Raw genomic sequence first — 27,928 nt, forward strand, 5'->3', positions numbered from 1 at the left:
CGTGTCATGTCTTTAAGGAAGATGAGACGCTATCTTTGCTATAATACTTGTATTTTCATTTAAATAAAATAAAATTGATAATGGTAACCAGAGAATAAAAAAGCATATGTGGAATATTCTCTAATGATGCACAAATTAGCATAAAAACAAAACAATTCACAAGCACCACCTGACAATATTGAACAACAAATTGCTTTATGCAAAGTGGCAATCTAAGATTGGAACCAAAAAGTGTGGTGTTGAAGTTTGATTAACCCAAGAAAGATTTGATTGTTGCGTATGCTTTGGTGGCTTGGCTGCCTGCAAGCACAAGATTCATTCAACCAAAGCAAGTGAACCAATCATGATTCATGTGGTCATCTAAATACAGCTTTCTAACAGTTAACAATAACCGTGTGTTCACCCCATATGTCTTTGTTGGGGGAAGAAACCTAAAATGAAACACAAACTCAACCAACTACCATTGTACTCCAAGGTGGAGATCTCTTTTGGGTTGGGCTCAACATTCACGTAAAACAAGAGACGGATCCAACTCCAATACCATTGGATGAATACTGATTTGCAGATAAATGCTTTTACCATTGAGCTATGAACTCGTTGGCTGTGAAGGAGAAGTAATACACGCCTGTCACTGTTAAAGTGCGACTTTGGAGCAAATCTTTCAAGCTGGACGAACACTTTGTCTCACCTCACCTTTTATTTTTTTGCTTGTTACCAAATTCTCACATAAAATCTTCTATTGTGGACCACGTGAATCACAATAGGTAGGTCAAAATTCCAAACATCCCGACCATAGAACAGTGTGTGTTACAGGAACTTAATAAAATCATATAAATTGAAGAAAGGTCCCAAAGGAAGGGAGACAATGGACCCCCATAAAAAGAAAAAGAAAAAAATTTAGGGTGGTGGATTATCTACTTACTTCTGCCTAATAAATCACCAAAAAGGATGTGCTCTGTCACATTTTCACCTCTTGTTTTTTTTGGTGAACAAGCTCTTGTTAGAATTGAAGAATAAATTAATTTAATAATTTTGACCTTTTTTTTTTTTTGCCACAGCCCAATATGCGCTATGTGAGGAAGTTTCCTAGGGTTTTTTTTTTCTTTCTTTTCACCATTTTTCCCATTGAAGGTAGGCTGGGTAGTGAAAGGCTTTTCAACTGACTAACTCAGGCAGAGCTCATCGTATACGTCAAGTATCATAATGCAAAGAAGCTTCATGAGGAACTGCCCTTTTTCTATCCCACAAAAAGGGCCAAGAAAAGAGAGAAAAGTGCTCCTTCACTTTTCTTTTTATATACTTATTTCTGACATGCATGGAACTTTTTTAAAATTTATTTGAAAACCATTTTAGCGTATTTTTGGTTGGTGTAACTTATAACCATATTAAACAAGGTAATATCCCATAATTATATTAATATAACACAATTATTAAATGTATATATATTGTTTTAATACAAACGATATTCTACGTTAATCTAATCTAAACTATAAAGAGAGATTTGAACTGGTGTAAAGTGGAAATCTGTCAAATTAAATTAACAGTCTTTATATCTTCACTATCAAACGTATATTAAATATGTAATTTCATTGCACTTTCATATTATTGGGTTGACGCAAGCAATTGATACCCGAATCAAACCCGATCTCTTATTTTATTTTGTTTTTAATCATTTCGGCTTAATGTTTTTTTTTTTAGTAAACGAAATTCCCTTCTTCTTTTTTCATCATTTTTTAAAACCATACCAACCGCACAGCGGAGAAAGCCCAATTGGGCCAGCTCCAATTCTAAACCGGTAGTTGGTTCTTACGCATCGTATCGCATTCGCATTTCCCCGTAGAGTTCGGATAGGTTTTGACTTAACCACAAGCTACAACTTACAAGCAGACCCCAACCAACCCCTCATATATTCCCATACAACTCTCTCTCACTCTCTCCACACAACTGATACACACTCTCTCTCTCTCTCCCTCCTCTCTCTCTTCCTCTGAGCCCTTTTCAGCTATTGAAAATGAGCTCTCAGATTTGCAGATCCGCTTCTAGAGCTGCCAGGTCCTTCCTCTCTGCTGCTCCTAAGAGCTCTCGTTTCTACTCTGGTAATGTTTCATTGCTTTCATTTCCACTCTGTTTTTAGCTTTACTACGTGCTTGTTTGGTTTTGATGAAATGTTTGGTCCTTCCCGTAAATTTGGAGCTAGATCGATGATCTGTGAAACCACCATCTGTTTGTTTATATGGAAGCAAAAATTCGAGCTTGACCAGGAAATGAGTAGATTGGATTGTTTGGTTTGAGCTTTTACTTTTCAACACGAACTACTTTCCAGGAATTGCTTTCCGTCAAAACTGAAAAACTATACTTTTCCATGCAATCATTGTTTTTGTTTATTGACAATTACAATTGGGTTTTTGCAATTCCTCCTCTTCTTTGATGATTGATCTGTTTCTGGATTTGACATCATCGATCCACGTCCGGCATCAAGCGGGACACCGATCTTGTGGGTCCCACCTACCAACGGTTGATATGTCAGTTCTTAGATTTTGATTTTATGATTGATAAGTATGGATCTTTTCATGTTATGATTGATTAGCCAGTAGCTACATATCATGATCAGTACTCTAACAGTCCAACGGTTGAAATAACAAAAGTTTGATCGACTAATTAAATAGCACCCTTCCTATAAAAGTGTTAGATTTATGTATATATTATGATGTTGTGCTTTTGTTAGTACCTTTATATGTGTTGGGTTTTTCCCTTGTTTACTTTTACCCACGAACAATTTGGGATGATATTTGTGTGTAATTGTGTACCTTGCATTTTGCAGAAGGGCGAGCTGTAGCTGCTGCTGCAGCAGTAACCTTGAGTTCAAAGGTGCCTGTCTTTGCTTCAAATTTTGGAAGAGCTGGTTCCGAAAATGTGTCTAGAGGATGGATTTCAGGAGCTCTTGCCCTTCCTGCAGCAGGTATTGAAAAAATCAAACTCAATTTCCATTTTCCTTTTCTTCTTTTTACCATGGTATGACTTTTTGTTTTTTAAATTTGCTCATCTAGACCAAGATCATGCGATCTTCTACAATAATTATTTTAATAGTCCTAAAAGTAACAATATAAAATATTTATATGCTGATTTGTAAACAGGATCCTGTTTTTTGGATTGTTAGATTTGCTTTTGAAAGTGGGACCTCTGTTTTTGTGATGCTATATAATCATTTCTTTTTTAAAGTGAAAGAATAGGAGGAAAGAGATGATGGTTTGGCAGTAAAATGTATCTGATCTTAAAATTTGTTGTCCATAAACGAAGAGGGGCATTGTCCCTTGCCAAAGTTTTAGTATTGTGGCTTCCTGGTCCTCTTCAACAACAACCATACTGTGCTTAGCTGAAGCATATAAAAGGGTTAGAATATTTTGCTTGGGATGTTTTCTTGGCTTGACTTTCTTCCCTAGTTTCTCCCGACCTGACGTTGCAGTTGGATCCCCAAACATATGTTATCTATCATCAAACTTCCGCACTGATCAAATTTTATGTCATTTTCCATTATTAAAAGAATATCTTTGCAATAGCATGCCCGGATGTATTCTTTTGATTGCAGTCTTTACAAACTCAATCCTAACACTTCCTTTGGTTTCTTTTTTCTAATTTCTATAGCTTACATGCTCGTCGACCAGGAGGTTCATGCTGCAGAGGTACTTTCAATACCTTATGTTCCCTTTTTGCTCATTGTTGATTAATATTTCTTTTCTTTCTTCTTACAAAGCTTTTCTTCTCTCATCAGTTGGAACGCACTTTCATTGCTATAAAGCCAGATGGAGTTCAAAGAGGACTGGTAAAGTTTAACCATTTGACCTTGGTTTTATTCCCCTGAACCTGAAGTATGGCTGACACCTTTTATACCTTATTTGTGCTAAGCCTTTTTTTTCTTTTATTCCAGATTGCAGAAATCATATCCCGATTTGAGCGCAAGGGTTTTAAGCTTGTAGGCATAAAAGTAGTTATTCCTACGAAGGATTTTGCACAGAAGCATTATCATGATCTGAAGGAAAGGCCATTCTTTAATGGTCTATGTGACTTCCTTAGCTCGGGACCTGTTATTGGAATGGTTAGTAGAACTAGAATTCACCTCAATATTACAAACCTTCCATTTGGCCAAACTCATTTTTCGCGAACCCTTACAGGTCTGGGAAGGAGAAGGTGTGATCAAGTATGGTAGAAAACTCATTGGAGCCACAGACCCACAAAAATCAGAACCAGGAACTATCAGAGGTGATCTAGCTGTTGTTGTTGGAAGGTAATGATTTTGCCATGCAACTCTCTAATTCTAACTTTTAGACTGGAGCAGCTAAATTGAGCAGGTGTTACAGCTCTGCTGCATGTATCTCACTTTGATCTCACAATCTGTTTATGCTTTTGCCATGCAGAAATATCATCCACGGCAGCGATGGGCCAGAGACTGCCAAGGATGAAATCAACTTGTGGTTTAAGCCAAATGAGTTGGTTAGTTACACCAGCAATGCAGAGAAGTGGGTGTATGGAGAGAACTGATTGAATTTTTTGTTTACTGTGATCTTCCGGCAATGTAGGTCCCACGTGAAAGAGTGGGGAAAGTAGAGGTTATTGTTAGAATAAAATTGTTTCCATTGAGGTGAGTGTAATTGTTTGCAGCTATTTTGTACCCTAATCAATAAATTTCTTCACCGATTTCAAATAATCCTTTACCTCAGTTTTGCTACATGTAACTGCAGTCTGCAGAGATGCGTTTTACTTGATTTACTTTTCCCCTAGTTTGAGGATTGGCATGAAACTTCATGTATGGAAATGTTAAATTTTAATAGCTAAAGAAATGTTGTTTAATGCCATTGAAAAAGATCATGGGTTCGAGTCCTTGCGTCCGTATATTGTGTAAGTTTAGTATAATTTTGCCCCTCTCAAAAGGAAATATCCTTTTATAAAAAAAAAATTAAAATTAAAAAAATTAAAAAGCAGCAAAAAAAGAAAGGGTCCATTGGTTTTTTTTTTTTTTTAAAATTAATTTTTTTCTCCTGAGCAAACAAGAAGGGTCAAACATGTGCCAATGTTTAGAAAGAGCTGTCTGATTAGATACACTCCTAACTAAATCCAGTTTCCTTTTTCTTTTGAATTAAAGATAAAATGCAGTAATTATCATAGCCATGGAACCTTGTTGTTCTTTGAACAACCAGCAAACCCAATTGAATAAAAATAAAAATAGTAATCCCATTAGGAATTGGACAAAAGAGTTAAAATTTTTGGTGTATGTGGGATCAAAGCGCTAGTGAACAAAAGCGACTTATGAAGAAGCGCTTTCAAACATGCCTTCACAATTTAGGATTCTTAATGAAGGCACTTACAAAAGTATCAATCAAAATCAAATGTGACACCCTTTTTTATATGCATTGTATGGCATATAGATTGACTAATTAATATTGATTTTGTTAAATCAACCACAAAACGCATTAGACTAAGAAAATTCAAAATTAAAACATAAAATCATAATCATTACTAAGTAATATTGATCTTTATCAATATCAAGTTTTATGATTTTATCCAATCAAATTTTTTTATTTACATAAATAATTTTTTTATTTTAAACACTCATATCATAATTGACCAAGTCAATGACAATCTACGCGATTAAAAAATTCTATTTTCAGTAAGAATGATCGTACAGATGACGTGGCCGAACCACCCTAGCCAAGCTAAGACAGTACCTTCTCAACGACAACGCACCACAGTAGTAGTCATTGCTCTATGCCGCGTCAGTACACAACTTACCCTACGCCACGGTGGTTCCAGCCCAAAAGGACATAAGACGCTTTATAGAAAAATCAAGTTCATTATTACTCCCATTGGATTCGGAATTGACGTCCGCCGAGAAAACCCACAGCTACTTGACAGCCTTTCCTTCCACTATAAATAGTAGACCTTCATCTCTCAACGCTTATTCTTTTTCACAAAACACGAAAATTGCTCTCCTTATCCTTATAAGCCCTAACCCTAATTTCGTTCAGAATCCCTTCCCGATTTACGATTCTCGATCGAATTTCTGCTCTCTAAAATTCGGTAAGTTCTCCTTGTTAAATCTCTCTTTAATATTGTATCAATTAGCGCATAAAGTTTGCACTTTTTTCAGCTGAATTTTTTGAGACCTTTTCTGTTTGGTTATGAAAAATCCAGCAAAAAAATTGGTTCTTTGTTATGTGATTTCGGTACTTTAGGTTTTTTTTCTCTGAACGAATACTTAAGCTGAGATTTAATTGTGTTTTCTCTTTCGGATTCTTATTGCTTTCTCAGCAACCAAGCAGTATTATTGGTGTATTTTGAACTTCGTTTGTACCTATTATTGCAAACTCCGTCTCATCTTATAATGTTTAAATATGAAACCTTTTTTTCATGATTGGTTGGTTGGTATAATCATCTAGGATTTTTTTTTGTTCAGTTGTTTTTGCTGTCAATTTTTATGTGTAGACTTGTTGTTATGTTTAAATCAGATGGCGACTAAACCACTTACAACTGAAACAATTGCTCTGACTGAGAAGAAGATGGACATGACATTAGGTATTCTTTTAACACCCCCCCTCTTTTCTTTTCTCATCTTTCATTGTATTCTTTATCCTTTATGAGCTAACGTGTGATAATGTGTGATATGTAGATGACATTATTAAAATGTCAAAAGTTGCTCCAAAGGGTAAGAAGCAGCAGCGAAGGGCTTCGGTAGGTTGCTTTCTTTCTCTCTTTTTCATGTTTTAAGAGAAAACAACTGTTACTGAAATGAAATATTCTCATAGCACAAAATTGTTGAATAGTATCAAATGTCTCTCCCTCTGCAGAATAAAGCCCAGAATTTTGTAAAAGGTGCTGCTCAAGATAAACCAGCAAAGCTGCGGCGCTTTATGGACGCAAGATCTTCCATTAGACAGGTAGGTGAATGATATTGCTGAGTTGAATTCTAGTTTTAATTATTTTGTGCATTGTCACTAACATATTGTCTCGTTATTTGGTTCAATATGTTAATCAGGGGGTTCTAGCTCAGAGAAGGTCAAATTTCCAGGGGAACCAATTTCCCATTGTTGCTGAGGCTGCACGAAAGGTAGCAGTTGCTCCTCTTCGCAATAGAGCTTTTAATCGTAACCGGGTACCTAACTGGAAACCAAGGTATGAACTTCTAGTTTTGGAAGCTTGCAATGCGTTTTGGTTTTTAGTTCTTAATTGGTGGCTCCCAATAATTGGTACCTAATTGTATTTATTGTGAATTTACTTTATTACAGGTAAATATTGGTGCTTCTATATTAGTGATGACCTTCTGCCATTTGCTTCGGATAAAACATTTCAACTCCCATTATTGTGGAACACCTGCATATATTTTGTTTATTCGGCAAGAAGTCAATTTGGGAGTGTTTCAAAGTGTTGATTGTTTCTGTAGATGCCATCCAGAATAGATATCCGCATTATAAATTCTCAATTTGCGATCTGCAAAGTTACCATATGTTGAGTGGTGCATATCTCAAATTATTATGGACATTCTTACAACTGGAGATTTGTGGGGTTGAGTTCACTGGTCGGTAATGGGATCACAAGACTTGGACAGGGATAAGATTTGCAAGATACGGAAAAAAGTGAAATCAGTTTGATTACTTGAAGTATGTAGCACGTAGCTTGAGCATTATGTAACGTTGGATAGAGCATGTACTGAGGGCTAGTAACTGTTATGCATTCTAAGTGGCTCAGTGTTTGATAGGATTAACTTGTTGACGTGTTGACATGTTCTTCTATGTCAAGTGGGTGTTACTGTAGTTTCCCTAACGGGTTTGGAAGTTAGAACATGTTCCTTGGCTTTGAATTCAAGATATCACCATCTCCTGTTTTTCAGTTCATTCTGAATATGCTGGCTTTCTGCAAGTTATTAAATCACTAGTCCTTCAGATGTGATTTATAGGTCCAGCTTATTGACATGTTTTTCTATGTCGAGTGGGTATTACTGTAGTTTCCCTAAAGAGTTTGGAAGTTGGCACATGTTCCCTGGTTTTGAATTCAAGATATCACTATCTCCTGTTTTTCAGTTCATGCTGAATATACTGGCGTTTCTGCAAGCTTTTAAATCACTAGTCCTGGCGTGTGATAGGTCCAGCTATTCTACCCATTTTGCTTTAATATTTTCTCTTCAGTTGACCTTGCAAATATGTATTAACAATGTCTATGATCTGGGAGGCAACATTGGAGAGTTCTTCTCCTTTGTGATGAACCATAGGGTTTTCGCGAAGCTTCTGTCTCATGGAACTTTTCACTTTTTCTAGTTTATGCTGACTGATACTTACACCTTCCTCCTCTTTGTTTCCTGGGGTATTTATTGCCTGCTGAATGGATGGTTGAGTCTCCTCTGCTTTAAGGTGCAATGGGTTGGAATTAAAGTGGATAATTGCACAACCAAACATCAGTTGCAGATTACAAAAGAACAAACTAAGCAACGGTTGTGTTTCAGGTTTTTTGTGTATAGAAATTTTGTTAAATGGGATAACAGAAGGGGATTAATATTCAGCTGATGACTGTCGAGTAGAGGCCAAGCCTTCTGCCCCCTTGTTGTTTTCCAATTCTTTTAGTGGTTGGAAGCTGTGTCCTGTAGTATGTTTTGTGGTCTACAAGTGGTTGGAGAACCATAACTTGTCGTTCAACAGAAGCTCCAGTGGCTTCCACTCTCGATCTGTTTGCCTGCTTAAGCTGGGATCAGAAATTCCTTGGGGAAGGCATTTTACCCATTTGATGAATGGGATGTTCATTTAGTTTAATGGCAAATGAACCCCCTGTTGTGATTCATCAATTCTGCTGCCATGTGAAGTTGTTTTGTTGAGGGTTTCTGTGAGGAATATGTTTGCTTGGTGAGGCTTGAATTCAGATGAAGGTTTGTGGTTAGAAGTACCTTTTGCAGACTAAAACGGAACCACACTGCTGAGAGAACATCATTTTCCTACAACTGTTTTTTCCTCTAATGGTTTGTCGCATTAATTGGATATGTTTAGAATTGTGATGGTAAGGCACTTTAACCTCTCATCCAGTCGAATGCATATCTGCTCGTGATCCCCTTGCAATTACTTGGTGTTGGTGTAGGCGTATTGATAGCCATCATCTCTGTTGTCTAAGTTAGCTAGCTTTTTTAAGGTACATGGTATTCAATTCTTCATCCATTTTTTCTATTTCTGGATGCAGGGTTGGTGGTCCAATTCTTCAGAGAAGGGCTGGAAATGTCTACGGTACTAAGGTATTCTTTCTGACTTAATGGTGACCTTTAGATTTTTTTCCCTTCAACATTATCGAGTGTTAGTGGCTTGTGTGGTTGAGTAATCTATAATGAGTGCGAGTTAAAGAATCGTGGTGGTAAATGATTGGCTTTCTTTGGTCATGCTTGAGAAATCTTTAATGAGTGTGAGTTGAAGAGTCCTGATGGTGTATGATTGCCTTTACTTGGTGATGGTTAAGAATGGACAATGAGCGTGAGTTGAATAGTCTTGATAGTAAATGATTTCTTTGTTTGGTCAATGACATTGTGGTTTCTAAAAACTTGTTCATTGGGTTTTAGCAATCCACCAATTTGGTGGAAGCTTTAAGATTCTTTGGAGTATAAGGAACCAAATTGTAGTTTTTGTTTACACTCTGGATATTACACTTTGGAGTTCCTTTCATATATGTTCTTTGTGAAAGTAAATCATTGTGAGAAAAGAAATTGATTTTGACCGGTATTATTAGTGGTTCATCTGGAATCTGAATAGATGCCATTTGATCTCTGTTGCTTATGAAGTCAGTGTTTGGTGTGCAGCTGTCACTTCCTCAACAGCAGCAGCAGCAGCTTCGGCAGCAAGAGAATGCACTTCCTAAGCAGAGGCCTCAAACACTCGATTTGCTCTTTGCAAACATGAAGGAGCAAAGGATGAGGGCCCAACCACGCCAGAACAATGCCGTACCTCGCAACATTAGGGGTGTCCAGCAGAGGCCCCCTTGGGGAAGAGGCGGACGATTTGGCAACTGATTCATACGCATAATGTGCCAGCTAGAAAGGGGATTGAACGTCTACTTTGTCTAGATCCCAATGTGTAGCTGATGGGGGTTCATATCCAAAATATATTGGGGCCGTCCGACTTTTGTTGCCTTTATTTTTCCATTTTTATGACTTTGGAAGACTTTGTTTTCGTTCGTGTTTCATTCACTGACAATGTGTGTATATATGGTAGCAGTCTCTTCTGTTGTGGACAACTGTGTAATTCATGCTTTCAAATACCATTTTTTCTTGGTATAATCCATGTTTTTATGATTTTCTGATGTCTCTTTCACCCTCAACATTTTGTTATCCTGTTCGATTGTGCCGTTGTTTCATGTTATCCGTTCGATTGTGCCAATGTTTCTTTTGGTGCAATTCACGTTTGAATATCTGGTCTCTGAAAGTAGGTAAGTTCTTCGAGTGTTCTCCAATGTTGGACAAGGTTTCAGTAACCGTAAAAGATTGTTCTTAGAATGCTAGCGCAATATGATTTTAATCTGAGCTTCCTTCTATATTCAACTGCCCAACAGTTGATATTTCCATAAGCAAACTAGATTATAAATTGGTATCAGATTTGACTGTTTAACTGCCAGAAAGTGACATTCCGTTCTTAACTAACAAGAGGATGAAGACAAATGATTAAAAATATCAAACACACTAATTCCTCGGCTCTGAGTTGTTGGTATGTACACAAGTATATAAACCATCCTAAAAAAAAAAGTAAAAACATCTATGAATTGCGTGGAGGTACTTGAAAAAGAGGAGGCTCAGTTAACTTTGTATTTGGTTCTCTTTTTTTCTGCAGCAGCAGCCGTATTTCCAAACAAATTGAGATGAAAAGAAAAGTAAAAAAGATACACAAAAATGTTATCATCAACCCTCTTGCTCCATTTCCTTTATAAAGCCCAAGGAAAATGTTCACAGGTGCAAGCACAATCACCAGTCTCCCCACCCAATGATGGATCTTGTTCCAGTAGTCTTGGGCCTTGCTGCTACTGGATGGCCTCACAATGAATTGGCATATCTGATCAAATCGAAAACAACCCCAACAAACAAGGAAAAAAAAAGTAAAAAGATGTTCATTAGTTTCGAGAATCGAGCACATAACTTTGGTTGCTAAGATAAATACTCTTAACCTACAAATCCGTGTGGAACCGAAAATCATAGTTAAGTATGACTTTGATGAATATTTTGTATTATTTTGAGAGGTTTAAGATAAGGGGAAAAAAACACCTGAAGAACACTGAGTACGAGGATAGCGAATCCAAGGACTCTGTGGTAATTAAAGTCGGCATGGATGAGATCGTAGAGTGTCCTTCCAACAGCCACAGCAGCAAGACCAACAAAGAAGCCCACAAACTGAACTGATGAATGAAGGTAGTACCATAAAGGCTCATACTGCCTAAAATGTCTGGCTATAGGAACTCCAAATGGAATGATTATGCCCCATCCAGTTATAGCCAATATTCCATGGGTCAGCTTCATGCTTGTGCTGTCTACAAAACCAAGATATATAGCACCTGCATGCTTGTACTATTAATTCAATTTCAAATTTGGATCATATTGGTTAATGATCATGTTGAAATGAAAACCCCTAATAACCCATGGCCAAGATAATGCTATTAGATGATCACTAGACTCCAAAAGCTTAAATTGTATGTCTTACAGAACAAATATAATGGAATTGTGTGGCGACGATGGGGTTGGAAGATTCGATATTAGACAATCACTAGGCTCCAAAAGCTTAAATTATCAAGGAAATAAGCCAATAATGTATATCAAGCTAACAATTACGTAATTTACATGGAGAAGCTGACATGTAGACATAGAGAAGCATATAGGTTAAGGCTCCATTATGGGAGGTTTAGAACACTGTCATATAGAGAAAAATACAATTTCCCCAAAAACTTAAAGCGGTCTAAAAATGAGCTAACAGTGTATGTCAAGCAAATAAATATGCATGTGTGTATGAGAAATGAATTGACAAATGAACCAACCTTTGGAGAAGTCAACTGCCAAGGCGCTTCTGTATTTATGCTTCGGCAGGATATTGTTCTCAGCAGGCTTGCCAAACCCGCAAGCAAATAGAAATGGCTGCCGACTGAGACGTTGGGGAAACTGGAGTTGAAACCCCAGGTAAATTATTTTGTCCTTGAGAACAATGGTAGGTGTAACATTGGTGAATTTCAAGTCACCTTTATCTGGTATCACTTGTTCACTGGTCATACGTCCACTTAGAAAATACTGTTTTACCGTGCCGGATTTACCATCGTTGTTCATCCACCCCACCACCGCACTCGAACCGACCATCATCCCGTCCATGGACACCCCAACCGAGATCCAGTTATTCTCATGTATCCCCATTAGTACGACGGTAACAACGGCATTCTTATCTTGATAAAACTATCACGACATACCTTGTGACGTCATGTCATGCGATCTTAAAAAGTAATTATTTGATTATGAATGAAAATGAGATGTGAAATGAGATGATGGTGATCACTTACGCTAATGCTGTAGCCGTGCCAATCAAGGGTTGAACATATGGATTTAGGGATGTCATGGTAGGGTGGAAGAAGAACATTTGAATTTGTAGTACAAAAACTAGGCACTACAATAGTTGTTGCATCATTCCGACCAGCATTGACCAAGCTCTTCTTTGGCTCTAATAACAGTATCATCATCATGTATATGAATACATCGGAAAATCTTAATATCAAGTAATTTGAGTTCCCCATGATCACCATATATGATCAAATTAATTATAATAAAAAAGAAAGGGGAAGAAAATCTATATTCTGTGAATTTGCATGTTGATCATGATGAAAAAATCTATAAATAAAAAAGAAAGATATGACAAACTTAAATAAATTTAATTTTTTTTTCCCATTTTCTTTAAAATATACTTTATGATGTTGGAGATGAAATGCCAGTTTATGAAGAAAACAGGGTTTGAATTCGAACATGGATGAAGACGATCGATGGTTGAACTCAATGTAGAGTGCACAGTGTTTCCCGCCATTTTGCTTCCAAGAGATGGTAGCAGTGTCCGACGTCCACTAAATTTCCTGCACCTCTCATGACCGCAAGCTGTAACAACCAGAGATATATAGAGTAGAACTGGTCAACGAGGTCCTACATTTTATCCTCCCAATAATAACCAAATTATATAATCCAAACACAAAGATAACCGATTGGAAATCAAAATACATATAATGCTTATACCTATTTTAACAAGTGATATGCAATTACTCAACCGTTTATAACTTGTGTGAGGTTGTTCCGGTCACTTAGTTGTGTTGAGTAAAAGAATAATAAATTCAGTTACTCAATACTGTCACGTGGCATGAACAATTCCACACAAGTCAAAACGATTTCCTTGTTTTGCTCTACGAATTCTCCTAATAAGGAAGATTTATGTTTTGGCTTCTCTACATATCCAATGTTGTTGAAGAAAATGTTTCTTTTTGTGATTATTTTCATTAAATGTTTCTTTTTTGTGTTTTGGCCTCTCTTCCATACCTGTCGCTGGTCTTGTCCCAACTCATAACGTCTAATAACCACCTCTCGTTCCTCATCTTTATCACCACAAAACCCATACACAAACACAGAGACCTCCATTGGTCCATTACAAATTATAGCCTATAGCTTTGTTCTTTACTCTTGGTGGGTTCAAACTTCGATCGAACCCATTTCAGAAATGACTTTAATAAACCTCAGCTCCCTATCCCCATGGCTCTCTCGTCTCTCTCACTCCTCTCCACCACTCCCCATTATCACCACCAACGCAACTAACGCCTTGCTGTTCAGAATCCAAACTACTTCCATCAACTTCTCCAAGCTCCTCACAACAAAAGCGTCATTGGGTGAGAGCGAAAGTGGTAGTGGGTTGGCAGAGGACTCTGTCTCCGAGTTGTTAGACGATGAGTTGCTTAGTAAAGTTTCGGGTGCTAAAGACGCCCAAGAAGCACTCCAGATGATCGCAGAAATTACTGGGAGAAATGGTGGTTTAGTGAGTGCTTCTGATTGTTGTGCTATTGTATCAGCTTCCCTTAAAAGGAACAACCCTGACTTGGCTCTCTCTGTTTTTTATGAGATGCGTGCAAGTTTTGATCAAGGTATTGGTTTGGGTTTTAACATCAGTTGCTCTTGTGTTTGGAAGACTAGCATTGTTTTTTATCATAACTCAACATTCCAATTTTCAATTGGATTTCAAAAAAGGAATGGGTTTGTCTATTTATGTTCACCTATGCAAAGCTTGCCTTGCTGACAGTATTGCTGAATGGTAATCTAGAATACATACAACTTATGCCAAATGGGAGTGTGTGTTTGTAAGAAATTTACGGCTGAATTCCATTTCTAAATTCATCTGTTTTTTTTTAGTACATTACTTGTGGGAAATTAACTAGGGGCATTGATCACTTGTTCTGGGGCAGGTGTTAATGAAAATGGCCCTTTTGTTGAGAGGTGGAAGTGGTCCAGACCAGATGTACGCGTATACACATCATTGATTCTGGGTCTAGCTGTATCACTGAAAGTTTCTGATGCCCTTAGGATGATCAACAATATTTGCCGAGTAGGAGTATCTCCTGCTGAGGAGGTAAAAGCATTTCTTTTTTTCTTTTTAATTTTTGCCGTTTTCTTTCAGCATTTGGTTTTTCCCCGAGCAATTACATTTGTATTTTATAAGGAAACTATGATAAACTCATAATTGCCAGCTTTAACTGCCCCTCACTTGTTTCTGTTGGCTGATGTCGGTTTTAAACTATTAATTGATTGGTTTTCAATTTTGGACACTTGAAACCAGTAGTCAGGAAATAAGACACTCAAATCATTGTATGTACTTTAGTTGTCTTCTTTTCCTTTATTCAATTTGTCTTGGACACATGTGAAAAACATCTGACTGGCTTTAATGTGGTTTTCAGGTCCCATTTGGGAAGGTTGTTAGGTGTCCAAGCTGTATGATAGCTGTTGCTGTGGCACAACCACAACATGGTATTCAGGTATGCATGTCAAAAACCTGTGAACTCATTTTTGAGGAATACATGAGATGCTTTGTTCAAAGCAATGGTACTCATGCCACAAATCTGGTGCAGATAGTGTCGTGTGCAAAGTGCTGCTACCAATACGAACTTATTTCTGGCAACATAGCTAGTATTGAGTCAGAAGAAATCAGGTGGGTTTATTTATCTGCTTTTGTTTAGCTGGTTAATATTGACTCTCTATAGTTTCTCTATGTTTGAGAACATGCGCAAGAGCATTTTCCGTAACCAGTGTGTGCACGACGATCTTGCTCTGAGTTTCTCAGAGAGCTACGGATTAATATGATTTATAACAGTTATACATTTTTTAGCAGAGACTTGTGAACTTGATTACAGTGTCATTTATTGGAATACACATCAAACTTATCACATGTTAATTCTATGTCAATCACACAGCTAATATATGTGTGGTGTTGATCCTGGGATATTGACTTTTTCTAAGGATCTCCTCCTGCCGAACGCAGCATGGATGTTCCAGCTTGGAAAAGGGGGCTAAGATTCCTGCAAATAATGAAGCAAAGTGCTCCTGCAGCTGTTCACTCCATTGTGGTATGATATTATTCATTATGAATGTTCAGTTTCCCATTTTATATCCATGAAATTCCACCTATATCATATCTATGTTGTTGTTGATCATCATTTTCCCTCTCCTTTTTCAGGTTCAAACCCCTTCTGGTATGGCTCGTACAAACAGGTTTGCTACTGAAACAGTTGATCTCCCAGCACAGGAAGGAGAAAGGGTAACTATTGCTCTAGCAGCTCCATCAAGTGTTTACAGAGAGGTGGGCCCCTTAAAATTTAGTCCTAAGGCTCCCAACTTTTATCCTGGGGAGCCTATCTGCCTGACTAACCATGAAGATGGCCGGGAATCAAAACTATTAAGAGCCCCTATAAAAGACGGAGGATCTTCGCTAACAAACCCCTCCATCCTTTTTCCAATTGTTGCTGTTTTGGCTTCTGGAAATGCTGCCTCTGGAGTTATAGACCCCAGCCTTCCCCAATTCCTTCCAGTTGCTGCAGTGGCATCTCTTGCTGTTGGAGTTACTCTGAACACATTGGTTTTCCCCCAATTGAGTCGTGTAAGCAGTAAGCTAGTAAATTTATTTTTTTCCCATTATAAGTGTAAATTGTGATACCCAAACCCCCATCCTCGCGCTTCTGAAAAGGGAAACAAAAAAACAGATCATTATTAATTGAAATTTCAGGTCCCTTGCAATTAGTATTTGGTTTCTTCACCCCTTCACAAGTAATGAGGGTCTAACTTTAAATTCTTTAGGTACGCTTGATGTTTGAGGATTATGCAAGTAGTTTTGTTTACTCAATCTAACATGGTTTGTAATGTTTACATATATTCCATTAAAGACATTTCTGGAACAACTCAGAAATGTATGTTGTCTTATATATACTTGCTTGTTTTGTCAGCCTGAGATTGGTGGATACAGTGAGGCATTGCTGCAAACTTTTATCTCAATATGACACACTCCAATCTCGTATAAAGAGCCTAAGAAGAAGCTGCTGAGAAAGAGGTGCCTCCACGCTAGTTGTGACTGTGATTTATTAAATTTACAGTGGAACATCCTACATGCATGAAGATTTTTGTTGATTATTTTGTCTCAAAAAGAGAGTGATCATAAAAGTGGCTCTAATTCTAGCAATCTGAAACAAAAAGGGTTATTCAACAATTTTTGGCAGAAATCACGTCTTGCCCTTTTCCTTCATGCATAATTAACTGAGTGGATTGAAGATATAAGAAAGATGTTCACTTATTTCTGTGTAGGTCTGGATGTTGGCTCTGATGTGCAACTTGAGAACAAAATTTTCACCGAGAGAGCCTTCATCGGTGAAACTCTAACATTATTGTTCTTCCTTTCTTAACTAGTAGTATGATTAGTTGAAATTATTTTATGCTTGAATGCTTTTTAGTGATGTAGCAAATAACAAGTTAGCATCGGCTCTGCTTCAACTTACTAGTCTGAAACAAATTTGTTTTTCAATATCTAGTGCTAGAATAAGAGCCAAAAGGGTTCTGAGAAGGCTTGAAAATTCTCTCAGGGACGGATTGAACTTATTGAGCAGCTATGCAAGAGTATGGTTTTGTCTTTAGACACAACTTAACTCCTCTCCTCTAAATGTTGTCGACTAATATAGCTATGCTGTTCACTTATCAGATTTCTTCAATAATCGAAATTGAGGTAGAATTGACTCTGATGTTCTTTGCTGAAGCAGCAAGCAAATGTGGTAAGCCCAAATTAATTACATAGTTCCTTCCTTTGATATGCCTTTATACAAGCTAACTAGGTCATTCTTATTTGCAGAAAATATTGCTGAACAGATACAGCAAACCATGGAGCAGAAAATCTTGAAGAGGCATCTCCTTACTGCATTAACTAAAAAAAGGAATTTATAATATTCATTCATAAAAGTAAAAGAAAGAATATTATTTGGTTCATGCATTTGTTTGCTAATCATATACTTTTCTCTGCAGAGATGGAGAATACAAGTTGAAGCAAAATGATGAGGCAGAAAGACTCTTAGTTCCCAAACCGATGCCCACAGAACTGGTGTAGGAACTAAAATAATGAAATGATGAAGCACATGGTGATAACTCCCAAAATATCTCTGGTTGAATCAATCAAAGGGCAGAACCAATTTCTATCACATTCCATGAAACAATGCCATATAGGATTGTCGAGAAGCTCTGTCTGGCATGACTTTGTGGAAAGAGCTTGGCCTCTTCAGGTGCTGCTTGTTCATGTCCTGCTGAAGAGCGTCTAACTTCGGTGGTTTGATTTATGAAGGCATTTCATGTCTATAGAGAACAAACTGACAGTGTTCATTGAAATTTCCAATTGATCACCACATTTGTAAGTGTTGCAAGAAAGCTGCCATTTGATATAAATAAAGTTTTTATTTCTATTTTGTGGACATACTGTCAAAAATCTGATGCTCTGTGTGAAGAATAGAACCCTATTTTTAACTTTTAATCAACTTTGAATGCAACTAGAAGACTTTTTTCGGATCAAAGGTCAGAATGATTCTCTAACTTCTCTTTTTTCCTTTTCGATAATCACTTGCTGGAGTCAACAAACTTACAGAGATTACAACTGTAGGTACAGACACTGCCAAAATCATGTTTACAGTAATGAAAATCAGGTTTTAGAAAGCAACCTGCCCTTCTATACTAAGTAAGATGACATGAGATTCCAGCACTTTCATGTGAGAAGGCATCGATGCACGAACCAAGGATATCTGGCTTTGAACAAACTGCAGGGTAGGTTGTCTAACTTCTGATCCAATATAAGAAGGAACTTAGCAATATTAGAGCATAAGCTCTATACAGTGCAGATGTAACAGAGGGACTTTCGACAGAACACTTCCTTTCTGCACATCCAGACCTGCTGGCCTCCGCAACTTGTATGGTAGCCCAGATGTTGGCTCAATATCAACGTGAGGCATTTGTTTCCATCTCCGGTGTACAAACCACCCGTACTTATAGTCGCCCACAATTGGTGTTCCGAGGGCTTCAGCACAATGGACACGGAGCTGTACAGAAATGGCAGAGTTGAAATCAGAGACAGCCTAAAATTCAGTATCGACCAATGTTTTAGGAGACAGAAAAGACTCCAGACAGTTTAATGCTCTATAGCTGCAGTATCACCCTAAATTCATTGTACCTGATGCTTCCATAGTGGGACGAATCGATCCATGAGCATCCATGTATTGGGACCAAGCACCGATATTGAGTTATAGCCTTTGGGAAGCTTCTAACTTGATTGATGAGCCAAGATGACCCTTTCTGTCTTCCCATTGTCAAGAAGCACCTGCAACCAATGACAACATAGATACAATCACATTATTCTTCTCAACATTACATAAACCTGGAAACTGAATTTAGAGAGTGATAGAGAACCTTCGAGAGAGGACACAAATTAAGCCTTCCTTTCCTTAGGAGAGCCTATGACCAATGCCCAGTACTCTGATATCTTGCTTTCATGCATCATCCAAGCCTAAAATTACCCAAAATCCTATCAGCCTTAAGAATAAAATCTTAACAAAATTACATATGCATAGTGCTAGCAACACAAGTTATAACACCTGACACGATGATTTCCTTATTAGTCAGTATATAAACCACTGCAGAAGAGAAACACTTTTTTTGTTCTCCCAAGTGGAGGCTACTGCCTCTGTCAAGCCGATGAACCTATAAAATATGCAAACGGGGAAACAGAGATGAGCTAAAATGTTGGAAATGGCTACATTAATTGGGGAATGAAATAAACTCAAAGGAGATCCGAAGAGTCCAAGACTGCTCTAGAATACAGCACGGGTTTCTCCTCGAATTTGATTTAATATGAGTCTCAGAAAACTAAAATCTTACCAACTTAGGACCTTCACATTACTATAAGATACTGCTGCCCAATGCATCCATGCTGTTATGAACTGGCAGATTACCCTAAAAAAATCATTACATGTACAGAAATCAAATGGTGGTAAAATAAAACAGTAGAACCCTACAACAAATGTCAAATGGCGCTCCATGGATTCTAACCTTGACAGGCACTGGGGCTTGTTCAGCACTATTATAGCAGAGTCCTGAAATATAACCAATGTATATCAGAGCTAAGAAACCAAAACATCGAACAAACAAAAACTCAATAAGTGTTTAAACTTCAAAACATGCCTTGTACTTGACACGCCTCTGCAAATACTCAATCTATCAGCATTTGGATACAATGTTCCACTTGGTATGCAGTCAAATCCTTGAAACCCTACTCCTCCAAACCAAACCGTACGTATACTTCCTTTACCTCCATGACCTCACTAGGCCTAATCTATTTGCAAATTAAATTAAACCCACATCAAATTAAACACAATCAAACACACCCACAAAGCTCAAGCTTCTAAACATGGCAAAAGCAAGCATCTTTACCTCTCATGGGCTCATTTGCCCTTCCTTTCAATCAAACCTGGGCATTCCATCTGAACCTACAAAATAAAATTGAATTTTAAAAAATTTAAATTAAAAAAAAAAAAACGTAATTTTCGAAAAATGATAATAACACTACAGTGGTTCTACTTACAAGGCCTTGCTTGAAATGGGACTGGATGGTAGATCTGTAAATCCCATCAGTAATACTTGACCCAACTGACGGCGGTGACGCGCGAAACGACGCCTGTCTTCATGAGACCTCTTCCCGGCAAAGGGTGGCCGGGAAGGCGGCAACGACAGGAGCTGCTCGCTTCGCCTTTCTTCGGTGGGCCCAACCTGGCCACATGGTTCGACACCCGGATAAGCGTTCCGGTTTTCGCCGGCGGAGGGCATACTCGAGAATATTCCCTCCTGGCCACGTGGCGGCAAAGGACGCGGGTGCCCCTTCTCCACATCGTTTTACATGTCGTACTGAAGGCAACGACACGCGGGAGTGAAGAAGAAGAAAGAAGGTTTGATGGGCCGAAGTGATTGGGCTTGGGTTGGGCCTATGGGCTTTCTCTTCGGTGGGCCTAACACACGCAATTATTTTATTTACGACAGGGAACGGTTTGTCGTATTTAGGTAATCGGGGTTGTAAGCAGGTGTCTTATGCCCCAAATTGTGGTTTAATTTAATTTATGTTTTGATGAATGAATGATGAGGATGAGGAGGAGGAGGAGCTGTAATGTGACATTATTAAATGGAGCGATGCAATACATAGCTAACAAGCCAGCCACGTTTGGCTTTTGCACAGTACATATTAGCTTTCAACTATTATTTTAATTGTTATGTTCTTCATTATATCATCAAAAGGATCACAAGATGGGACTTTAATTAATCAGCTTCCCTTTCCTATACATCCCAATACAATATGTTAGAGAAGTTACGACATGTTGATAAGAGAAGTTATAGCACGTAAGAAAGATATAAGAGTTTTGGGAGGAAAAAAAAAAACTGTACTTGTTTAATTTTCAATATTGCTCATGTTTGGTAAAAATGGGCTTGATTTGCATATCAGTGGTCGTAAGTTCGAATTATCTATGGTACATTGATAGTATGTGTACCCTATCAATAATTTAAAACTATCAATGCAAGTATTGATTAAATTTTGAAAAATTAAACAAAACACGAAAAATGAACCAAACCGAACCTAGTAGTAGATGTAAGAAATTTATACATGCACCCTATACGGCATGAACAAAGGAAGAAAGAGGTTTGCAAACCCAACCATAAAAAGTCCAAAATTATAATGGAAGGTCACCTAATTTTGCATGTGTGAGGTTTCTCATTAATGAATTTTAAAAGCATAAAATAAACATAGAAAACATAAAAAGAAAAGAATGTTTATAGAGAATGCTAATATTTCACATGAACATTGATGCACCGTAATGATCATCTATATTAAAATACGTTTAGGACTTGAATTTGATGAAGTTAGTGACCAAACGACCTAACTTCAATTGCAAGAATAATTTAAAATAAAATAAAACCTTTTATTTTTTTTATTTCCTTTTTTCAACCCCATGCATGCACGTCACCTTAGTTTCCGTAGACTTTTTGCCTTCCTGGGTGAATAAAGTACAGAACCTTAATTTATGCCTTTTAAATGGGCCGGTGGCTCCGTGTTTTATCCGCTTCCTGAACATTCACGAAAAGCAGCAGGTTTTTGAATTTATTTGCAATTACGTGTTCTGCACTTCCACAAAAAGCCATGCAGTCCCTTGTGATCACAGCTTCACAAAAACAAACACGTATCCACTCAAATAAGTAATGCCAAAACCTCAATGGATAAAGGCCCACTTTTTCTTTTTATTATATTTTTTTATTAGATGGTGGAGCTTTGATTGCATTGTGATTTTGGCCTTTTTAGAATGAGACCATTCTTTTGTTTTGGCAAATGTTAGAATGAGAGCTTATTACAATTTACATAATGATTTTTAGTGTTTGATTAACAATGAGAGAGAGAGAGAGAGAGAGAGAGAGAGAGATCTCGCACTCATTGGCTCTTGAAAGGTGAATCAAAACTTTATGACTGAAGAGTTTGAGATATCTTTCTAATATCTAGAATATATTCTTCAATCCTATCCCAAAAAAATGAAGGTGAATATATTCTTGATATACTTCCTTTTTAGATGCTCTCATTTTATATGATAGAATGAGATGGTTGTAGGTTTTAAGCTTATATAGAAAGTTAATCAAATGCAATTTTTCACATATGGTGGATACTGAATTTTATGTGTGATTCTAAAACGAGTCCATTCAAATATAACATGTATTAATTATTAATATGTACATCTTAGTTAAAAAAAATTGTCCACATACATGGGTTTAGCAAAATTGTCCGCATACATGGATAATGAAATCTTGTCCTCAGACTACACCTCTTTTTACTATGTAAAGCTTCGGCTAATCAATCAATCATATATCAACTTGTGAGCTATTATGAATTCTTCCTTGACATAATTAAACAAATTAGAGGATGGGTTGCAAAAAATTTAGCCTCCATAGCTCAGATCCCTTAAAAATTAAAAATGAATCGATCATTATTAGTTGCGTTAACTAACTCTTGATCTCGTAGTACTTTCATTACTACGAAAAGACATCATAAGTTCGTAACACATTTAAAAAAAAATACTTATCATTCGTCTTATAAACAAGCATTAAACAAACCAAAGGAAAGGTTTTGATATCGACTCACAATAAAACCGATGGCATAATAAAATGCCATTCATCAATCATTTTAATTTCATATTATCAACCATTAAATAAGGTCAAAATCTGTCAATTTCGTTTCTTTGTCTGGGAATAAATTAGCACATAAATAGTATCTCAATCTCGCCAAATAAACGCCAGCGATTTCATGAGAGATATGGGGGCCCACATCATAATTTATTAACCCCCTAAATTTTTTTCCCTTAATTCCATCACCATCTACAAGATTCTAGCCTTTAATCTCATTTGGCAATGACATTTAATTTGACCTAAAAAAGGCAAACACCAATCGCCATTGCCGCCCCCTCCGTAACTTTCCTCCCCAAGTCCTCATCACTGTGTTGGTCGACATGTGAGTCTTCGAAGCTTCACAAATCACAGCTGCCGATATCGCGCCACGTGTCAGATCTGGTCCACACAAAAATCCCTTTTTTCCAATTTTTAATTCCGAATTTCAGTTACTGCCTCACTGAGACTTGAGAAAACTGCTTTGCGTGTTCTTCTTCCTGTTCAAGAAATTGGAAAGGAGGAAAAAATTAATAATTTAATTGAAGTCTGCTATGACGACGGCATCGGTGCCTATATATTGGCCTCCTTTTCATGCTTTTACTGCGGTGCCAGCACCAAAAGGTTCACGCTTTTGCACAACCCACAACTTATCTCTCTCCTCTGAATCTTCCTCTGCATTGCCTACTTCGCTGTCGTGTTGACAGCCCTGAATCGTTCATGGCCAAGACCATACTGGTCACTGGCGGCTGGTTATATCGGCAGCCACACCGTGCTTCAGCTTCTGCTCGGCGGCTTTAAGACCGTCGTCGCTGATAACCTTGATAACTCCTCCGAAGTCGCCGTCAACCGTGCAGAGAACTCGCGCGTGAATTCGGCAAAAACCTCTCCTTTCACAAGGTTTGGCTATTTTTGTTGAATTTGGCAATTGGGTTGATTGTGTGTTCAATTTGCACCCTCTCCTTGCTTTCAATTAGTTGTAATTGATTTGGAAGAAACTGACACTCTTTGGTTTTTGAACTGAATATGTGTCTGATTACTGCTTGTTTATACCTAACTTTCAAAATTGCAATTGTAATTTCTTTTTTGTTTTCTCTCTTTGTTGGGTACATAAAAGAACTGAATTAAAAACTTGGGTTTTTAAGTTTGAGTTTTTCATAGTTGAAAATTTGGGGAATTTATTTAATTCCATGATTTTTGTGTTTTAGTAGCCGCTGAGAAAGTTTGCGCAGAGTTGAGTTACTATAATATATACTTACAGATTTATGAATTTAAGCGCTGAGAAATAGTAAAAGTTTTGAACTTTTTTAAGGACCAGTGTGTTCACTGTTACTTAGATTTATGGATGGTCATGAATTCTAATAATTATGTTTCCAATTTCAACTGCAGGTGGACCTCCGGGACAAACCAGCACTGGATAAACTCTTTTCTTCAATACCGTAAGCATGTTCAACCCAGGAGCTTCCCCAAAACTTGAGCATGTCTTTGTTTTGCAATCTAAGCTATGGTAATCCTACTGTAACTTCCTCTTGTTGATGTCTCCAAATTGCAGATTTGATGCTGTCATACACTTTGCTGACTCAAAGCAGTTGGTAGAAAGTGTGCAGAAACCATTGCTGTATTATAACAACAATTTAATCGGGACAATTACTTTGTTGAAGTAGCCTATGGATGCAAAAGGTTGGTGCTATGCCAAACACTTAGTTCCTGAGCTCTATAAGAATATTGATGACACATAACTGGAGATTTATGACATGACCATAGTCCCATTTTTAATATTAATAGTACTTTGTTGGTGATTTCTTTTAAATGCAGATTTTGATTTTATCTGATCTTTCTTTGACATGGATTTCACATGACTTTGAATGATTTCAGCTTGTGTTCTCATCGTCAGCAACTGTTTATGGTTGGCCGAAGGTGGTCCCATGTACAGAAGATTTCCCACTTGTTGCAGCGAATCCATATGGACGAACTAAGGTATATCATATATCACCTCTAATTAGCTCATCAAATGTCAGGTTAAGTTCTCAGTAAGAGGGTCATTTATGCAACTCCATTTTAGTTTATCATAATTTTGATTTGATATTTATGCAGTTTATCAGTTCAGATGATGTAGATTGTGTTTGTCCCCTTTTTATGTTGCTGCTTAGGGTTTTCTTCCTTGATATCTTCAATGATGTCTAATAAGGCTCTCTTTCAGCTTTTCATTGAAGAAATTGCTCGTGATATCTACCGCTCAGACTCTGATTGGAAAATCATATTGCTGAGATACTTCAATCCAGTTGGTGCACATCCTAGCGGTCATATTGGTGAGGATCCCCGTGGTATCCCAAACAATCTCATGCCGTTTGTGCAGCAAGTTGCTGTTGGCAGGCGTCAAGCCCTGACAGTGTTTGGAACTGACTATAATACCAAGGATGGTACTGGGGTATGCATTCATTTAAGCCTTTTGCGTTAAGCCAATTCTTTCATATCTGCGCATGATGCTCTCCTTAATTGATTACTTAATATTTTCCTTCGTGTCTTTTATCTGTGTACATCAATACTTCACCTTTGTTATTGTATGGATTAATAACGTGTTATTGTACTTGAAAATTTTGGGGCATTCGGGTTGCATCAGTTGTTTTTCCTTTTCTACCTTTGTCCTATACTATTGATGAAGGCTCAATCTTGATTGTTTGTTCTGTTTCAGGTTCGTGATTATATTCATGTAGTTGATTTAGCAGATGGGCACATTGCTGCCTTGCACAAGTTAGATGAGGATAAGATAGGTATGGGTTCTAATATCCCCACATTATTTGATACATGATGTGTTCCTGTTTGTTTGCCCCCGTGATTTTTTGATGCCATACCACACCCTCCAAATTATTTAATATCTCTTGCCTTAAACGTGTTGTTTTGGTGTTGTAGATCTCATGTTATTGTGGTTCAGACAGGGTTTAATATAGAACTTTTGCATTTTAGTTTTCCTTTGTTCCACAGAGATTCTCAATTTGTTAACATCATTTGTGTATTTATTCGTAGGTTGCGAGGTGTACAATTTAGGAACAGGTAAAGGAACATCGGTCTTGGAGATGGTTGCAGCATTTGAAAGTGCATCTGGAAAGGTCTGTATTTTCTTGTCAAACATCTCTGTGTTCTTCCCTCATTTTGATCTTTCTGATTCTTACAAACTTCTGTATGATTATAAATAAAAATTGCTCTGGTGATTTGTTTCACTGAACATAAATGGTTCAGTGAGGCAATAGTCCTTGACACAGCACTTGGTTATTGAATTGGTTCCCCAAGCCCAACTCTCAGCTGTCAACATTGTGCTATTTGTAATAGTGGAGTCTCATTCTGTGAAGGGTTTTCTGTACATCTGTGCAATTTTTATTTGTTAGGATAGAGGTGCGTCTAACCTGCATAGTAGAATAATCAAATTTGGACAGAATTATGGGTGATGCTTATGAGTTTGTTTGTTTAGGTTTCCTAATCTAGGAGTAGCTTGTTCGTTTGCCTTTACTATCAATATTTCAAACCTAAGATGTACCTTGTCCACACTCCGTCCAGCCCTTAACTGCCACCGCCCCCACACAAAAAAAAAGTCAGTTGAAGTGTGTGACCTAATAATGACTTGTGAGTACTAGAATTCCAGAGTTGGAGAATTTGTGTTCAGTTCTTTTGTTCTACTTCACCTAGGAAGAATCTAGGACCTTGTTCCACAATATTCATCCTGGTCAACATTTCTCAGTTTTTGTTGGACAATGTCTTTTTGGTTAAGCTTATATCTCTACTCATTACTTTTTCAGAAAATTCCTCTTGTCACATCTGGGAGGCGTCCCGGTGATGCAGAAGTTGTCTATGCATCAACAGAAAAGGCAGAGAGGGAACTCAACTGGAAGTGAGTACTGAGTGTTACAAATTTTATTCATGGTTTTTCATAAAGATTGATTTCTGACCTGTCTAATCTCCTTGCAGGGCGCAATATAGCATTGATGACATGTGCCGGGACCAGTGGAACTGGGCTAGCAAAAATCCATTTGGCTATGATACCTCAGAATCTACCAACTGAAAGCTGATAGTTTGATATGCTTTATATTTTAGTTTAGTGTTTATCAACAGTGGAACTAGACTAGCAAAAACCGTATAGCTTATGGACATGCAGACTGAAAAGCTGATAGTTTCATATGCTTTATATTTAGGTTTAGCGGTCAACTCTCACCCTCGATGTAAAGCTTTTAGTGGCCTAGCAGAGATTAGGTCTTCCTCCTGAGTTTTGTTGGCAGATTTTAAGCTGTTAGTCATTTTGGTGTTGTGATTCTGGCCAATTAATGTCATATTTTCATCTTTACTTAAAATCAAAGTTTTAGTAGTACAGTTCTAACCAATTGCTGTTACTTGTGCTGTCCAACATGTACTTTGAATCATAAGATCGTGAGATCAAATTGCTTTTGCTGTTTTATTTGCATATAGGAATTTGGAATGTCAGAATAAACTGTGTTAAGACCCGTTTGGGTTTGATTTGCAAACTTGAGATACCAAGTTCTTTTAGGCTGAAAGTTGCCACTAAGTCATTCTTAGGCCCAAAGTTCTGTAATGAGAGGTTACCGTGAGGAGTTATAAAATGAGGGTGTCTTTGAGATTTGTCGATCAATCGGTCGTTTGAACCCATCAACAGGAACATAAAAAAAATTCTCCATCAACAGACCCCCTTTACGTAACCCCCTCATTATATCAGTGGAGTTAATTTATTAGCTTGTCAAGGGGAGCCAATTTTTCCTGGGTTTTACCTTTCATTTTTGAAACTTGCAAGCTGTGTAGCCTCAACGATTTGCCCGACTGTGACATCACTTGGTGCCGTTGGGTTGGACTTCAACTAACAAAAATGGTGGACCTTTCCTTCTTTATTGTCAACAAAGCAAAGCAAAGCAAGAATTCAAATTTACATAGAGATAGCTGCTGTCTAATAAGTTAAAACAACCCCAGTGCATGAATTGGAAATTTGAAACTAGAATCTTCATTCATTTACCCTTATTTTAATGAAGTTGTAGGAGATAGAGAATCTTAGGCTAATAATTGTCTGTACAAAATCATTGTGTCCCAACGGTCCAACGGTCCAACAGCTGAGATTCAAACTCCAAATCTTGTTTTGGCGCACTTCAATTGAAACCCTTTCTT

At 37.5% G+C, this 27,928-nt stretch overlaps 4 protein-coding genes and 2 pseudogenes across 5 annotated transcripts; 4 read left to right on the forward strand and 2 right to left on the reverse strand.

The window, feature by feature from the left end:
* Positions 1–1,697: 1,697 nt before the first annotated feature.
* On the forward strand, positions 1,698–4,702 carry LOC148915259 (nucleoside diphosphate kinase III, chloroplastic/mitochondrial-like). The gene is made up of 7 exons (XM_089041131.1): positions 1,698–2,096; positions 2,822–2,959; positions 3,643–3,680; positions 3,770–3,820; positions 3,926–4,093; positions 4,170–4,282; positions 4,413–4,702. Exons 1-7 carry the CDS (start codon positions 2,012–2,014, stop codon positions 4,534–4,536), a joined length of 717 nt encoding a protein of 238 aa, XP_088897257.1. The 5' UTR covers positions 1,698–2,011; the 3' UTR covers positions 4,537–4,702.
* A 1,173-nt stretch (positions 4,703–5,875) lies between these two features.
* LOC148915260 (uncharacterized) lies at positions 5,876–10,294 on the forward strand. The gene is made up of 7 exons (XM_089041442.1): positions 5,876–6,072; positions 6,501–6,567; positions 6,662–6,723; positions 6,840–6,929; positions 7,028–7,164; positions 9,211–9,262; positions 9,818–10,294. Exons 2-7 carry the CDS (start codon positions 6,501–6,503, stop codon positions 10,025–10,027), a joined length of 618 nt encoding a protein of 205 aa, XP_088897568.1. The 5' UTR covers positions 5,876–6,072; the 3' UTR covers positions 10,028–10,294.
* Positions 10,295–10,706: 412 nt separating this feature from the next.
* LOC148915261 (cytochrome b561 and DOMON domain-containing protein At3g61750-like) lies at positions 10,707–12,882 on the reverse strand. Its single transcript, XM_089041702.1, has 4 exons — positions 12,544–12,882; positions 12,034–12,439; positions 11,270–11,556; positions 10,707–11,060 (listed from the first exon to the last, which is right to left on the reverse strand). The coding sequence occupies exons 1-4, from the start codon at positions 12,781–12,783 to the stop codon at positions 10,767–10,769; spliced, it is 1,227 nt and encodes a 408-aa protein (XP_088897828.1). The 5' UTR covers positions 12,784–12,882; the 3' UTR covers positions 10,707–10,766.
* A 692-nt stretch (positions 12,883–13,574) lies between these two features.
* On the forward strand, positions 13,575–17,660 carry LOC148915262 (uncharacterized; annotated as a pseudogene). The gene is made up of 12 exons (XR_016128455.1): positions 13,575–14,154; positions 14,473–14,636; positions 14,962–15,039; positions 15,133–15,212; positions 15,543–15,627; positions 15,738–16,168; positions 16,507–16,604; positions 16,856–16,911; positions 17,068–17,164; positions 17,247–17,316; positions 17,394–17,445; positions 17,564–17,660. The product of XR_016128455.1 is annotated as an uncharacterized LOC148915262 (transcript).
* Positions 17,661–18,254: 594 nt separating this feature from the next.
* LOC148915263 (RNA pseudouridine synthase 3, mitochondrial-like) lies at positions 18,255–20,463 on the reverse strand (annotated as a pseudogene).
* A 4,142-nt stretch (positions 20,464–24,605) lies between these two features.
* On the forward strand, positions 24,606–27,113 carry LOC148915264 (UDP-glucose 4-epimerase GEPI48-like). The gene is made up of 6 exons (XM_089041132.1): positions 24,606–24,745; positions 24,969–25,196; positions 25,461–25,539; positions 25,793–25,875; positions 26,560–26,651; positions 26,729–27,113. The coding sequence occupies exons 2-6, from the start codon at positions 25,110–25,112 to the stop codon at positions 26,820–26,822; spliced, it is 435 nt and encodes a 144-aa protein (XP_088897258.1). The 5' UTR covers positions 24,606–24,745; positions 24,969–25,109; the 3' UTR covers positions 26,823–27,113.
* The last annotated feature ends 815 nt before the right edge of the window (positions 27,114–27,928 follow it).

Source organism: Prunus mume, linkage group LG7 (genome assembly GCF_029339155.1).
Source record: "Prunus mume cultivar Tortuosa linkage group LG7, ASM2933915v1, whole genome shotgun sequence".
NCBI classification, from domain to species: domain Eukaryota; kingdom Viridiplantae; phylum Streptophyta; class Magnoliopsida; order Rosales; family Rosaceae; genus Prunus; species Prunus mume.